Consider the following 16,850-nt stretch of genomic DNA (forward strand, 5'->3'; position numbering starts at 1 on the left):
CCCGCCCCTCCCTGAGCCTGGTTCTGTTCGAGGTTTCTTCCTGTTAAAAGGGAGTTTTTCCTTCCCACTGTCGCCAAAGTGCTTGCTCATAGGGGGTCATATGATTGTTGGGTTTTTCTCTGTATCTATGAAGCGCCTTGAGGTGACTTTTGTTGTGATTTTGTTGTGTGTGTTTTGCTTTACCAACATCTGTATTCGTCTGTACAACTGTGACAGTGTCAGACATCCTCAGCACAAAGTGATGCTCAAGTAATTCTGTGGAATGTAGACAACAGCTGAAGAAAGTTTAGTATAAAAGACCAACAGGTTGAAAGATAAAAGGGGAAGAACTAGTTTTAACAATAATGTTGGATGCTGTTAACTCTGACGTCATTCATCGGTGGTCAATTTTGTTATTTGAGTAAACGAATCTAATTGAAACTACAATGTTGATATTTGTAATATCTTCTGTCTATAAGTTCATTTAACAATAACACTACTTGTTACACAAAGTACATAAAATTTGATACAAGAAAGAAAATGTTATGTAAAATGTTGCTCTGGAGTATTTTATTGCGCTAATTTAACATCAATCTTGTTGGATTTACTGGAGCTAAATAGCTGAACTCTGTAAAATGTAACCAGTGAACGTTTGTCATGTTCACATAACAATTTTTTAATGTTTTAGATGGAAATATGGTGGCATAATAAAACCCATTCAGTGAAGTAGAACAGATTATTTTTGAGTATGTTGCAGCTGTTGATGGTTCCTTTTACATGCTTCTGTTTGTTTAATGAATAAACTGTTAAATCCTCAGACTTCAATCTTTCAATCCAATAAACGACACCAAACAAGAGCCAGTAGCAGAAAAATAGAACAGAATAGAAAAGACCTTTATTGTCATTGTACATGTATAAAGAAAAATGTGCCTTTTTATGTATGTTCTGTTTTGGCAGATTTGGCAAGTTAGTTTTTCATAGGCACAACCGACATCCTCACCTCTGCTGCTCAACTCACGAATGCATTCTCCCTTCAGTGACGCGCCATTTAAGGGGAAATTAACAGGCTAAGAAGCATCTCCCAACAAAGACGTCACTGACCAAACAAATGTCCTAATTTATTGTGCAAAGTTTTCACACACAGGATATAATATATATATAATATATATGAATAAATGCCTTTGCATTTCAAATTCTGTAATATCAATGTTTTAGTCGTTTTTAAATACAAGAGCAGCAGAAAATGTTCAATAAAGACAAAGAAGCTGTGAACCAAATAGCATTTTAATGAAATCATTAGTGGTTAAGCAAAGTAACATTACAAAGGAAACAAAAGCAAGCAAACGGTTAAGTGTAAAGAACATTTGTTCCATTGGCACAGGCTTCAGTGCAGCTGCATGTTGTTACTGCTCTCACAGACATGGCATTGTTTCCCCCTTTTGGTGGTTTGAGCATCAAATCACCAAAGGTCTCAGCTGCACATCGACAATGCTAAAATATTTCAGCCGTCCTTACATATAAATGTCATTTGTTGCAAGCTGTGCAAACATCACAATTGTTTGACATGTAAATGTGGAAGAAGCGCAGGCAGCAGCGCACTGGCTGTGATTCACATTATATACAAAGATGAACAGCAAATGGTGATGACTCTGGGAACTAAGCTTTGACAAACACTGCAGAAACCTTTGGGAACAGTTACATGAAGCTCTCTTAGAATCATTTGTCATGTATTTGTAGCCTTCTGGCTTCTGGCCACGCCCCCTGCCCTTACCACAGAACACCTGTAGAAATATATGATGAATGAGCTACAGAGATGCAGTCAGAGCAGAACATTCAAATGCAAATCAACATAAATTCTTGACTTTTAAAAAGAGCTGTTGGTTTTATTGGTGAACACACGTGTAGAGGAAAATATGATGAAATGACCAGACACTAGGGGTCAGTGTCAGTCTGCAGCAGTCACATAAAAGCTCCAGAGAGCACACAGTGATTGTAAAAGCTGAGGATGCGTTGGTCCTTGTGGCAGCTTCTTTACCCAACTCATATCAGACGGTCTTTTGAACAAAAAAAAAAACAATAAAAAATGACAGAAGACTTTTTTCAACACAGGAGAAGATCACTCAAAGAAATGTAATGGACCTAACTACCTTCATTTTCATAACGGTTGTTCTTTGGGAGAAATGGCCGTACAATGTTCTGTAAAAACAACAAAGACACAGCGAGTCTACTACAGTCTGTCAGCAGTAAGAACATTAGCCTGATATAAAATGTGATCACATACAAATACACAAATACTCAACAATAACTTGGTAACAGACATCATTGTGCTTCTAAGTAAAGAGTAAATTAAGCAGAATACTATAACATTAGTAAGTAGAGACGGTGGAAGGAATAGCATAGCATGTGTGATACTTGATATTTCTGGATAAGCGTGAATATTTACTCTGTGAATTTATCATTTATCAGTCGGGAATCTGCAGCCCGACATCCTTTAAACAAACATTTCTCCAGCTGTGAGTCAGACAAAGGAAAAAGGGACACTTTCTAAGAATAATTCAGCCCTGCTCACAACAAACTTTCATCTTCTCCCCTTTATCCTGGTCTTTGCTCATGATCATCTCCACCTTTGGAAATCTGAGAGGAATGTCACATATTCCTTTGGATAGTGATTCTTAAGCCATAATGTGTAATCAAATAAAGGAAAAAATATAACTTGTTGTAGTCTTAATAACAGCGCAGCCTTTAGCACGTGGTCCATAAAAAGGACCTTTTGGGGGAGGGGCCTCTGTAGATGATCACCTTATAGAGCTGAAAAGCCAAATGTGTTAGCACTCTTCATGGTTATAGCTCCAGGGTTTCCTCTCTGTTCTCAGGTGCTACTTTTAAAAATCCTAACACAAAGACTGACTCTGACTGTGAGTGCAGAACAATCAGGGCCAGTGGAGCTTTGAAGCAGGCAGACATGTAGGTGAGATGCAAACAGAGCCAAAGGTCAGTTAAAGACATCACCGGCCTCCTGCAAAAGCTCTGACTTAGTTTGGTTGTGTTTATAATTGTTCTGTTTTGCTGCAGAGAATGATTACAATCTGTTTGAATGCTCACTTTTTTTAGGCTGAATTATTGTCTTGGGCACCACCTGTCGGATAATCTGAGAATTACATGTTCCCAGAAAGCATTTTTGTGAACACAATGTTGTCTTAATTGGCAGGAATCATGGCCAAAATCAAAATAATAATAATAATAATGATACCCAGGTTGTAATTAGCCTCATAATTTTCTGTGGTATCTTAATCTTAATGCTAACAATGATCTTGTTAGCATCTGCTTTATATCTTTAATCGCTATCTCTGTCTCTGTCTTCGTGCTCCTGCAAAGCATCGTGGCTGTCCTCCTCTTCATCCTCATCAGCCTCTTCCTCATCACCACCTCCATTCATCATTTCCATCTCCACCTCCACCCCTCCTTCCTCAGCCTCCGCGTCCACTTCACTGAAGGGCTCGGGATCCTGTGACACCTCGACCATCTCAGTGCCTTGAACCACTTCAACAGCACCCTCGCGAATCTTTTTGACGTGGAAGGTGAAGGGGGGCACTTTGTACACGGCGGTCTTGGACCGGGCATAAACCACATGGTCTGGTGTGAAGGCTTTCTTCATCTTGTCGCTGGATGTCTTCATCTTCTGCTTGCGCTCAGGGTTGACGCTCATGCGTGTCCCGAGTTTTCCCATCTTCTTCTCAATGTTGTGGCGGGTCTTCTCCAGGTTTTCCTTGGTCTTCTGCTTGGTCTTTTCTAAATTCTCCTTGGTTCTTTGCCTTGTCTTTTCCAGGTTCTCCTTTGTCTTCTGCTTGGTCTTCTCAAGGTTCTCCTTGGTTTTTTGTCTGGTCTTCTCCAGGTTCTCTTTGGTCTTTGCTCTGGTCTTATCCATCTTCTCCTTTGAGAAAACAGTTTTCAGGTTTTGTACACGCTGCAGGCTGCTGCGCTTGATGCGTTCGGCACGAGTCTCCTCCATGGCCTCCTCGATCTCCAAACCCTCTTCGTCCGATGAGAGGTCCACGTGAGGCTTGTCTGCCTTTTCTCCTTCTTCTCCCTCTTCTCCGGGCTCTTCCACAGCTTCTTTGAGCTCGAGCAGACTGCCTCCTCTGCTTCCCGACACAGACTCGGAAACCTTCATGGATTTTGAAATGTTGAGTTTCGAGGGAACTTTCACTTCATCCTGTGGAGAAAAGAGCATAAATCATGACATTATTTCTTCTGATAGAGGTTTTGTTAACGTACTGTAGCTAAACACATTACTGACATATTATCACATTTTAAGGCTGATAGTGTGTCTTGTTACATATCACAGTCCAGAGCAGCGTTGTGGTTCTGCTGGTTGGTGCATCCAGATTCATACAGGATTAAAAGACTGATTAATGTGGTGAAGTCACAATTCAAATTTTAGCTTTAGGATAGGAGTATTGGTAAAAGGAGTGGTATGTCTCTGCTATCATGAAGTGCTTTATGTGTGTTTGTGCATTGTTCCTCTTTCTGTCGATGTGTGCAAGTACTCACAGGCTAACCAAGCCGAGCCGTGTGACTCACTTCAGGTTTTCCACACAGTGCAGCCATTAGAGGCCATCATAAACAGAGACGATTCTGAGTAAAGACATGAAGCTGTCTCAGAGGAATGAAAGGAAAACGTTTGTGTGGGATGTCAGCTGTGACAAAAGGGGCAAACAACATAATTACAGTGTGCGCACAAAGCTACTCTGACCCTTCTGCTGACATCATTAAGATGTGCTTAACACACATGCGGAGGGGAGGAGAGTGCTCCGGGACATTTAAAGTTTTGTGGTTGAACCATGTTTGTCTCTGCAGGCTGCTGCATGCTCTCATTCTCTGTCATGTCGTGTTAACCTGGAAACTCTGTATCATCGTCCTCCAGAGACGGGACCTCTCAGCAGGAGAGGTAGTGGGATTCTTATTTCTGCACTCATTTGCTTCTGAGATGAACCATTGTGGTTTTTATTACCTCGTGACTTCTAGCACACTGTCTGGAGGCAACATTCTGGAATAGCGGTCCTATCACTCTGCATCTGGTGAGCTTTGCAGTTTCCGAACTTTACTTGTTTGGAATATTTTGTATGTGTGACCTGCCTCGCCTGACCCTGGCCCGCCCTGTAAAGCATTCCTGTATAGAAACACTTCACGCTCGCCTCCATAGTCATTCATTCCCCTCTCTGTTCCATCTTCCACCCACCATATCTTCCCTTTCTCAATAACATTCCAGCCAAGGGAGCCTATCTTTCTCTTTTCTCATAAATTCAGCACTCTGGCCTGCAAATGCAGGGATGGAAGAGAGGGCGGGGGTCTTCCTCTTTCCATCACGGCAACTTTGAATCCAACTGGGCTCCAGACATGTACCTTGTGTACTGAATGTAGTACTTGCTGTATGTATTGTGTGTTTGTCTCCCCTTACACTGCCTTTATTGTCAAAACAGGAACTCGGTGGGGCCGGGACAAAGGACTAGCAGGGATGGGGGATGGTCAGGTGAGGAAAGTGGAGATGCTTTTCTGCTGTCGTATGAAACGACTAATTGCACACATGGGATGATTCTAAGAGTCGTGGAAAACCATCTGGTCCGCAGGAAGATGATAGCATCAAAGTCTTAGCTGGAAGGTAGCACTGAGAGCTAAGTGTGAGCATGTAGAGGAGGGGGGGGTCTGCATCCATTGTGTTCTGTTCTCGTGGTTTTATTGAGGTATTGTGCTGCAGTATCTTGGGTAAACTTGACCTTAGATGAAGGATTTTGGCTTTCCTGCCGGGCGGGGGTGCTGGAAAATACCTGCCTAGTTACAATTCATTGTGTCTTATATTGAAGTCAAGGACAATGCAGTGGGTGCTGAAAATCACTTAAGAAAGGTTAAACCTCGAGCCTGGATCTCTCCACACTTAAAATACTCCCAGGTACACTTCCTTCCAATGACACCACACCATTTATTATTCCAGAAATAATTTGCATGTCCCAGTAAACAGTAGATTTGGTATTCCAGATTCCAGGATGGGCTTTTGTTTTATACAAACCAACATGCTTCTTTTGCCGTTTGCACCCATATTCATCACATACATCAACAGCACAAATAGGTGCTTAAGTAAAAAAGGGTCATTCCACATATCTTTGTAATGACATTTTTACATATTTTATCTATCAGAATCAGAATATTTTTAAATCCTCTAAAGAAATGACGTACAAATGAACATCAGGATCCTTTCAGCCGGCAGAGAAGGTATTTTGCTTTGGCTAGGACACCATCTGAGCCATCACAGGACAGCAGCACTAATTTTTACAAACAAATTCTTCTAAAGATTTTTTTTGTTCTGCAAATTCATTATAGATCTAACTGCACAGAGCGATATACAAGTAATGACAATTATCAACATGGAAGAGATATACACATCAATAAATCAATAATTATAAGCCAATGAAATCTCGTATATGATTTGAAAATCCATCCTTTCGCTTCCGCCTATCCTTCTCAGGGTCGCGGGAGCCTATCCCAGCTGTCATAGGGCGAGAGGCGGGGTACACCCTGGACAGGTCGCCAGTCTGTTACACACAAGGACAGACACCCATTCACTCCCACCTATGGGCAATTTGGATTAATCCCCCCCAAACTGCATGTCTTTGGACTGTGGGAGGAAGCTGGAGTACCCGGAGGGAACTCAACCATCTTTATGTGGTCGTTAACACAGATCTGACAACGTGAGCGCGATGACTTTACTGCACAGATTTCACGTCTCTGCAAATGAAAACAGCACATGAAGCAAAACCAAAGAAGAAGAAAAGGAGAAGAAAAGAGAAAGGACGAGTGGAACGTGGCGAGAGAGCGCTGACAGCTGGCAGCGAGCGCGCCGTGTTTCCACTGACCTCTGAGTGTATCACCGCTCCTGCATGACACGCTCTTACATGGCCACGGCAGGTGCACGCGCGCACACACACACGCAATCGGACGCTGTGATTGGCTGCCAGAGTGCTCGGCCAGCACTTTTTACAGCCCGCAGAAACGAACGGCAACAGATGGCTGTGAGAGGAGAGGCCAGAGGAAGCTGGGAAAAAAGGATGGAGAAAGATAACCCTCCCAAAATCAACCGTCCTAACCCGGCTGCTCAGAACGCTGCAAACCGAGAGACGGCGCCAACACGTGCAAGTGTCAATGCAACACGTGTCGCAAAGAAAAATAGTAAATAAAAAGGAGTCTGCGCCAAAGTTTTACAAACATCTACGACGATGTTTAAACCAGTTTAAAAGGAACGGTCTATCAGTTTGGTAAAGATGTGTGTGTGTGTGTGTGTGTGTGTGTGTGTGTGTGTGTGTGTGCGTGCGTGCGTGCGTGCGTGTGTGTGTGTGTGTGTGTGTGTGCGTGCGTGCGTGCGTGCGTGCGTGCGTGTGTGCGTGCGTGCGTGTGTGTGTGTGTGTGTGTGTCTAAAGTACATGGAAAGAGCGCAGGAGGAAGTTCAGGCAGTCACCTTGGTGTGTTGACTTCCTGACTCTACTAATTTAATGGGACATTGTTCTCCGTGAGGATGCTGTGCCAAAGACAGGAAAGCACACTCAGAGTCACGGAAAATAGACCAATGAGGTACGTAAGGATTGGCAACCTCTCAGTGTGTGTGTGTGTGTGTGTGTGTGTGTGTGTGTGTGTGTGTGTGTGTGTGTGTGAGTGTGAGTGTGTGTGTGAGTGTGAGTGTGTGTGTGTGAGTGTGTGTGTGTGAGAGTGTGTGTGTGAGTGTGTGTGTGTGTGTGTGTGTGTGTGTGTGTGTGTGTGTGTGTGTGTGTGTGTGTGAGTGTGTGTGAGAGTGTGTGTGTGTGTGAGTGTGAGTGTGAGTGTGTGTGTGAGTGTGAGTGTGTGTGTGTGAGTGTGTGTTCCTGTCTAGCTATCTTTGTGAGGACCAAAATCTGCATTCTACTATACTTGTGTCAGGATTACAATTAGGTTATGGTTAGGTTAGGGTAAGAAGCTACCGAAAACATTATGTCAATGAAGGTCCTCACTAAGAGGCTTGTGTGTGTGTGTGTGTGTGTGTGTGTGTGTGTGTGTGTGTGTGTGTGTGTGTGTGTCTGCACTACAGTTTTTTACAGACGCTAGGACACATGTCTCAATACTTAGGTCACTTTTGCAAAACTCTTCACACAATCCTCCTAACTGACTGTCAGCTTGGCAAAGCAGTTCATTCCACATTCAAAATGCACTACAACTACCAAAACACTTTATTCAGGTCTCAAATAAACTCATTCTTCCAGAACACTAGCAAAGGTTGACAGCCGACAAACACACTTTGTCACCCACAAAACAATGACCTAAAAAACACTAACAACATGTAGCATTACACAGTGTTTTCTTGTGTAAAACAAGGACACATCTCTGTTTATAATTTCAATATATGTTACTGGAATGAATCAGACATCATGCAGAATTCGTTAATATTTGTTTATGTATTTTTATTTTTTTGCACTAAGTAATCCCAAAATACAAGAATTTGTATACACACCATCCACTGATACACATACAATAGTAATGCTATTCTACTCCATTTCTGGCTGGGTCCATGTTTACATCACAAAAAAACCTATTCAGCAGTTGTCTCCTTTTGTAATGAAATTGAAGGAGTAACATCTGTGCAGATGTTCATCTACAATGAGAATCAGCTGTGGCTGGTTAAACTGCATTTTTAGATTGGAAATATGTTTCAATAAAATATTGCTGTTGGATTTTGCTGTCTTATTCAGTTTTGCATTGTGTTATTGTTTTGGCCATAAGTTTAACAGTTTTGAAAACAGTATGTAAGCACATGCAAAATGTCCTGTACGTACAAAGATTTTTGGCAGTTGTTGTGTCTGAGTGAGAAGATAATTCATGAAATTTGAGAGATGTAGTCATTGAATGCATTTTGTGCCAAAACAATGATAACTGGTCCTCAGTTTAGCCCACATAGACTTCTGTTGTGCTCACTGTGTGAGGAGTTTTGCAAACGTGACCTAAGTATTGAGAAATGTGTCCTAGCGTCTGTAAAAAACTGTAAATGTATCTAACATATTCACCAACAGGTCAACAGTGTTCGGGCTCGTTGGCTGCTCCAGTCGCTTGGCTTGGTTTATCTCGGCTCCCCCGACTTCATGTTGCCACTTCACATTATTTCACTCCTAGTAGCTTCAATCTGCTTAAAGTCATTCACTGTTGCCATGTCAGTGCAAATCGTCTGAGGTGTGGTGGGAAGGTGTCTGCTTGTATGGAGACAGTCTGTATAAACTGATCCTCCTGCTATCTGAGTTGCTATTTTCCTGAGGACTGATAGGTCACAGGTGCTGGTTCTGTATAAGTTGATCTCTTTTCTTGAACATCTCATCCTCCAGAGCAGGTTAGTACTACAGTAGAAGTTACCATGAAACAACTGAACATTTTTGTAACCTCAAAACATGAACTAACTCATGAGGCTGAAGCTGCTGGTCCTGCTGCACAGAACTATGCACTGAGTTTTAAGCACTGCATTAAAGCTCCACAGTGTTCCATGACTGTTTCCATGCTTAGACTTGGTCAAACCTATTGTGAGTATAGCCATGAGCCACAGGTGTTATGAGGTTAACGTTTCAATTCTCGACTTTAGAAGGTTGACAAAAATCATTTCTGTTTAATGGCTCCTCTTAAACATGTGATCTGAAAAAGTAGCAAGACAAAATGTGTATTTCCATGACAGTTGGCTTGTGAGTTGTTCTTTAAATGTCAGTCCCCCAGAAAACACTCAGACACACACAGTGTCCTCGCTTGCTTCTCAGCCTGCCCTCAGTTACTCTTTGCATCAGCAGTTGTATCACGAGGATTCCCCTTTTTCCTGGATTTACTGGAAAATCCCCTGAATGTGTGTGTGTGTGTGTGTGTAATGGAATGTGGACTCCTAGAGCTTAGTACAGTAGAGTATGCATGCTGCTCACACAGGTACACACACACACATGCTTTTCCACAGCAGTAGGGGAACTCTCGGTGGTTAGAGTTTAAACAGGAAAACAGAAACAGAGAAGGGTGTGTTATTGCCGGATTCCTCTCGCTCTGCATCAGCCTGATGAGTGGTTGCTGTGTGAGAGTGGAAAGCTTCCATGGTGCTCCTACCCCGCCCCCCACCACACACACACACAAATTACGGCTCCTGACTAGTAAACATTGTTTTGCTTTTATCTGGAAACATTATAGTTCCAGTCAGCCTCGTCCCTGTTACCATGGAAACACAACTTCAATTCAGCACTTTGGTGGTGAAACTGGAAATCTTTGCTTCCAGAATGATTTTTGTTGTCATCGCAAACTACGACGCAACAATAGTGTCATGAAGTGCACATGCACAGATTTATCTCCAAGGATATAATGTTGTAACTGTATCCAGTTTGCAGCAGGAAGCTCACACACACACATTTGGCAGATACTTGGCTGAGGTAGTTGTTCGGGCATTGTTATTGCTGCCATGGCTACCATGGACCCCGCTGGCTACACCCAGGAAACCCAACAATTTTTGGATTTTTGGATTTAACAGTGTGTCCTAGAAAAAGGAAATCAGACCAGTTAAAGTCACATGGAAAAGCATGACAAAGGAAAATGCTTGACCAAAGAGCTGCACTGAGATGGACCGTGGCACAGGAGTCATCGTGCACACTCATCATTAAACAAAAACAGTTCTGCTGACAGCACAGAGCATTAGCCAGCTGATCTCAGCAGCACACACACACACACACACACACACACACACACACACACACACACACACACACACACACACACACACAGTCTAATAGGGTGTTCATTAACATTAGACTGATGTGTGCATATTGTTACATTCAATAGAAAAAGATATCAAGCGGTTCATGGAAACTATCTGTTACAGCATGTTAACTTAGAAATAACACCTCACTCTTTTCTAAATGATGAACGCTGATTTATAAATGTTTTATGAAACTGCAAATATTTGATGTCTCGTGTTACAGTTTTTTACAGACGCTAGGACACATTTCTCAATACTTAGGTCACGTTTGCAAAACTCCTCACACAGTGAGCACAACAGAAGTCTATGTGGGCTAAACTGAGGACCAGTTATCATTGTTTTGGCACAAAATGCATTCAATGACTACATCTCTCAAATTTCATGAATTATCTTCTCACTCAGACACAACAACTGCCAAAAATCTTTGTATGTACAGGACATTTTGCATGTGCTTACATACTGTTTTCAAAACTGTTAAACTTATGGCCAAAACAATAACACAATGCAAAACTGAATAAGACAGCAAAATCCAACAGCAATATTTTATTGAAACATATTTTAAATCTAAAAATGCAGTTTAACCAGCCACAGCTGATTCTCATTGTAGATGAACATCTGCACAGATGTTACTCCTTCAATTTCATTACAAAAGGAGACAACTGCTGAATAGGTTTTTTTGTGATGTAAACATGGACCCAGCCAGAAATGGAGTAGAATAGCATTACTATTGTATGTGTATCAGTGGATGGTGTGTATACAAATTCTTGTATAAGACTCATAAGACTTTGTTGTTACACTTTCTCTTACCGTACATTACTAAATCTCCATTTGCACTATTTGCCTAATTGCACTACTCTGCCTGGTTTACACTCAATGTCACTTACCCATTATATTGTATATTGTATAGCTTTCTGTTATATGTAAAATTTTATTTATTTAAATTTTTACTTTTTAATTATTTTACTTGCATTTTTAATCACTTTTATATTTAAATATATTTAAATGTTCATTTGCTATTTATCTAGGGATTGAGAGTAACGCAATTTCTATTCTCTGTATGTCCTGTACATGTGGCAGAATCGACAAATAAAGTTGACTTTGACTTTTGACTTTGACTTTCTATTTTGGGATTACTTAGTGCAAAAAAATAAAAATACATAAACAAATATTAACGAATTCTGCATGATGTCTGATTCATTCCAGTAACATATATTGAAATTATAAACAGAGATGTGTCCTTGTTTTACACAAGAAAACACTGTGTAATGCTACATGTTGTTAGTGTTTTTTAGGTCATTGTTTTGTGGGTGACAAAGTGTGTTTGTCGGCTGTCAACCTTTGCTAGTGTTCTGGAAGAATGAGTTTATTTGAGACCTGAATGAAGTGTTTTGGTAGTTGTAGTGCATTTTGAATGTGAAATGAACTGCTTTGCCAAGCTGACGGTCAGTTAGGAGGATTGTGTGAAGAGTTTTGCAAAAGTGACCTAAGTATTGAGACATGTGTCCTAGCGTCTGTAAAAAACTGTATTTTCTCTGCAGGAGAAATGTTTCTGTGCACGCAGCTCAAAGCTCATTTAACACGAGACATCAAATATTTGCAGTTTCATAAAACATTTATAAATCAGCGTTCATCATTTAGAAAAGAGTGAGGTGTTATTTCTAAGTTAACATGCTGTAACAGATAGTTTCCATGAACCGCTTGATATCTTTTTCTATTGAATGTAACAATATGCACACATCAGTCTAATGTTAATGAACACCCTATTAGACTGTGTGTGTGTGTGTGTGTGTGTGTGTGTGTGTGTGTGTGTGTGTATTTCTTATTGAATGCCATGGGAAAAAGTGATGTTCAGAAAGAGCATAAAACTCCTCCTCCTGTTTTCCACTCATCCCCTTTAATCAGAGACATGGGACCAAAGAGAGAGAAATACAGATTGCTATATAAAGTGAAGGCATGCCGCAGGTCCCTGAGGGAGAAGAGGGATGAGTCACCAGGCCTAGAGTTGCACTGGAGCGCAGCACCAGCCTTCTTTTCCAAATTCCCTTTTTTCTTTTCTTTTCTTTCTCTCTGTCCTTTCCAAAGTGTAGTACCTCCCTGAGGTACCACGTGGTCAGACGGGGATCACTGTGCAATGAGTCAGATTGGCATAACAGCTCCAGAGCAACTGAACAAATATTGTGTGCCAGTTGTTGGCCAAGTTATTCTATTTCTGATTAATTTTCATAGTCTTTGGCTTTCATCAGTCACATGTTCATATTAGATCAAATAAACAGTTTGTAAGTGCAGATGTAAGGCAGGTAAAGGGCTGTGCTGAAAGGTAAATGTAGCTGAATGTGGTTTAAGTGAACATTAAGTGTAATAGCTGTGCTTTGTTTGGTTTTTCTTTATGTCTGGTGCCTTCTTACAAGGCAGCTCCTGCTGTGTCCACTGCACTTGTCTTAAATTTGCTTTGTTCTCATATAGGTTGTTCACATACTTTGAACACATAACGTCCCACTAGCATTCAGCTTTATTGTGAATATCGCCCAGATCACTGAAGTCTTGTCTTCCTATCCGGTCGTTAAGTGATGATGTGACGAATCCTACTTCCGGGCCTAAAGTAGTCTGCGTTTAATATGGCTTTTGTGTTGTTAACATGTTTAATGTTTTGTATTTTCTTCTATTTAATCTCAAAAAGCTCCTAAAACAGTCAGTGATCACTGTTGACCTCCCTCGGCTTTTATTACCACTAATCATTTATTTAAGCTCAGTTTTTAAAACCTTAGGATGTAACTACAGCCCAGCCCATGCTGCAGTATATGAATGACTAACCTCGTGTTGTGGATGGATTATCTCAGTTGTTCTCCTGGCTGAAGTTTGGTCCTTTTACAGCATCCTGCCATGCGATTACATTTGTTCCTGACCACCGAGAACACTCACGTTAACTTTTATCGAGTGGGAAAAAAGTTAGCTTGTTTATATTATGCTAACATAGCTGTGTCGCTAGCGGTCACGTAGCACATCATTATATACCAGCTAGCCCAACTTCAGTAACCCTACAAACGTCACTGCTGTTTAGTTTTCTGTCTTCATTTATGCTGGAAGTGATAACAGAGCTGTACGTTTGAATCTGTTTCTAAAACCCCGCAGTCAGGACATGCTATATTGTATTTAGATAGAAGCTAGCGAGCTAACTTCCTGCTAACTTCTAACTCCGTTAAATGTCATAAATTCCGTTTTCATGGATGCCTGGATGTTAAACTCAATTGTTACACCTGGTAGAGCAGAACGCTGATCATTTTATTAAAGATGAAAGACTTTAGACAGTTTTTCAACTCTCAGTAATGCCATAGTGATCGTTTGATATATGGACCTGCAGCGGAGTTTAGACCCAGACACAGCTAGTGACGTCAGACTTAACGACCGGATAGACTAAATGCAGCAGAGAACAAAGACGGTGATCAAATCTCTGGCGTCTCTCACCATCATACTCAGCTGGTCGTTACCATGTAGTTATTAATAGAGACTCCTGATACATAAGTGCTTGTTTCATGCACCATCATGTACTGGATATGATGATGATGATTTTAAAAATGCTATAAACTAAAACGTTCTGCAAGTTTAGTCATAACGAGCGGTTCTGTTTGTGCTGCTCATGTTGGGTTTGCAGATTTTCAGGATTTTCCCTGTAGGCTCTTCACCTCACAGCTCCTTAACAAATACAATTTAACTCATTATTTTAATAACTGAAGTGATTAGAATTGCATGAAAGCCACCTTCAAGTATAATTGTGAAATGTGAGCATATTTCTGTATTTGTTTAATGTTCTTGTCTGGTTTTGAAATAATAAGCCAATCTGTGACGAGCAAGGTACCGTCCCTACACACTGTTCCCCGGGCGCTGCATTGGTGACTGCCCACTGCTTCACTGGGTGAATGTGTTAAATGCAGAGGAACTATTTCCCTATGGGGACTAACACATACACATTAATTAATTAATTAATTCATTAATTAATTAAAGACAAATAACACACAATCGTCATTCAAATGCATTTGCTGCTTTGGTCAGATGTGTCTCTTTTATGTCATTTTGTACGTTTCTTAAAGGCCCACAGTGCGTCTCTAAGCCTATGTGGGACTTCAGAGCCCGACAGTTTCCATAAAGCTGTCATGGTCCTGGGCCGTGTTGGCCCAGTATTCTTAGTTCTCTTGTATTTTTGTATTTAGTTCCCTGTTTAGGTTCTGTTTCCTGAGTTGCCCTGTTATGTTGTTCCCTGTGTGTTTTCCCTTCGTGGCTTTTACCCCCTGTGTGCCCCTCTGTGTATCTGTGAGCCCTCGTCTCTCCTTATGTTTTATTCCATGTTTCCCCAGCCCGTTATGTCTGTTTTCCCCGTGCTCTCTCTCCTCCTGTCTGAACCTCTGTACTTCCTGTTTGACTCTGCCCGTCTCCCGTCAGTGTTATGTTCACCCCGCCCTGTCTCGTTATGGTTATCTGTGTCAGCTGTGTTCCCCGTGTGTTCCCACTTTCCTCGTTAACCCTCTGTGTATTTCTGTCTGCGTCTCCCTCTGTTCGGCGTCGCGTTCTCCCTCATGTTGTGTGTGTTCCTCCCTGTGTTTCTTGGCGAGCTTTGTATTTAGTTTTCCCAGTTTAGTTTCGTATTTCCTACGTTCTGCCTCTCCAGCATTAAAGCTGTAATTTTTGAGTTCATCCCCATGTCTGTGAGTTTTGCATTTTGGGTCCTCCTCCTGCCTGCCACACAGCGATCCATGACAGAAGAACGCGACCACGACATGGACCCAGCAACTCACAACCCCTCCGCTGAGCTCCGGGAGGATTTAATCTACACGGTGGAATATCACTGTCAGGAGTGGGAAGTGCTGCCAGGAGACGAACACCAGGAGGTCGTAGCCGTCCGTCTACAGCGGATGGTGTCCGGACTCCCGTGGCTGTTCGGCGCGCTGCACCCCCACATCCGGGACTTCCTCGTTTCCACCGTAAGCATCCGCCCGGAGCTGCCTCTCCGGTGTGAAGAGTCGGAGGACGTTCAGCCTGGTCCGCTGGAGGATTCGCGGTCCGGCTCGTCTCCTCCCCCTTCCCGGAGAAAACGACGTTCACGTCACCGGCGTTCCCGAGCAGTGGAGCAGTTTTCATCCCTGGGTGAGAGTGACTGTGCGTCACACTCTCAGCCCAAGTTTTCTGGACCCGGACTTCATGACTTTTCCACCACTGTGAGTAACTCTGTTTTGCCCGCCATTGTGTTTCCTGAAATGGATAACTCCACCACTGTGTGTTTGGACTCTAGAGACACTATACAGCGAGGCACCTCGGTGTCGGATCATTCACCAGTTGCTAGCAACCTTTGTGTTTTTGAGCCCTCTGATTTTTGTAAAGCTCGCAGTATGTCCTTTGATTTAACCGATATGAATGTGTTACATGTAGAGACAGCTGAACCTAAGACAGCTATCCTACACCAGACTCACCCATACACTGCTACCAGCATTGCAGCCCCACAGAACTGTTTTAACCAGCCTGTACACTCTGGGGTTTTCCAGTCTGAACTCAGCCACACACACCACCATCATCAGCCAAACCATCTGAGACTGAGTGTTCTGTAACTGATGCTCCTTCTAGTAACTGTTTCATGTGCCAACCCGTTCTGTCTTTTGACATGTCCAGTGGTGCCCAGTCAGGTCCACAACCAGTGTTTAATCATTCAGTTTCTCGAGTGAGCGGTAACAAGATGGTCGCTTCCTTTGCTAAGCTAACTGAAAGACTAGGGTTAAGCGTTAAAGAGTTGCTTGATCAGGTCAAGTTTTGTGACCCACGGCAACGCATGCTTGATCCTGTTCGCTACTCCTCTGAACCTGTTGCTGTGAAAACTGTTGTGGGTGTTACTTCGTCCCTGGACTGTGTGGCTCCCCATCCAGTTCAATCTGAGTCAGCCTGCCGAGTTGGTTCACCTATGGACTATATGAAAATTGACTTTGTTTCTCAACCTGTGTTTGTCCTTCCAGCCTTGATTCTGAAAAGAACTGTCTCTGGCGTTCTTCCTTCTCTGACCTGTGTTAGACAGCACACCGTTCCTCAAGAGACAGTTGTTGATGTTGTC

At 42.2% G+C, this 16,850-nt stretch overlaps 1 protein-coding gene across 1 annotated transcript in view; it reads right to left on the reverse strand.

The window, feature by feature from the left end:
* Positions 1-1,245: 1,245 nt before the first annotated feature.
* LOC147309022 (caveolae-associated protein 1-like) overlaps positions 1,246-16,850 on the reverse strand; it is a 34,458-nt gene continuing 18,853 nt past the window's right edge. The window contains exon 2 of the mRNA XM_086270745.1: positions 1,246-4,192. Coding sequence (XP_086126871.1) covers positions 3,314-4,192 — 879 coding nt within the window. The 3' untranslated portion in view covers positions 1,246-3,313. The remainder of the gene's footprint in view (positions 4,193-16,850) is intronic.

Source organism: Aulonocara sp. 'chitande type north' Nkhata Bay, linkage group LG18 (genome assembly GCF_057382095.1).
Source record: "Aulonocara sp. 'chitande type north' Nkhata Bay isolate Kocher_YH1m ecotype deep benthic linkage group LG18, A_spYH_male_GT1.1, whole genome shotgun sequence".
NCBI lineage: Eukaryota > Metazoa > Chordata > Actinopteri > Cichliformes > Cichlidae > Aulonocara > Aulonocara sp. 'chitande type north' Nkhata Bay.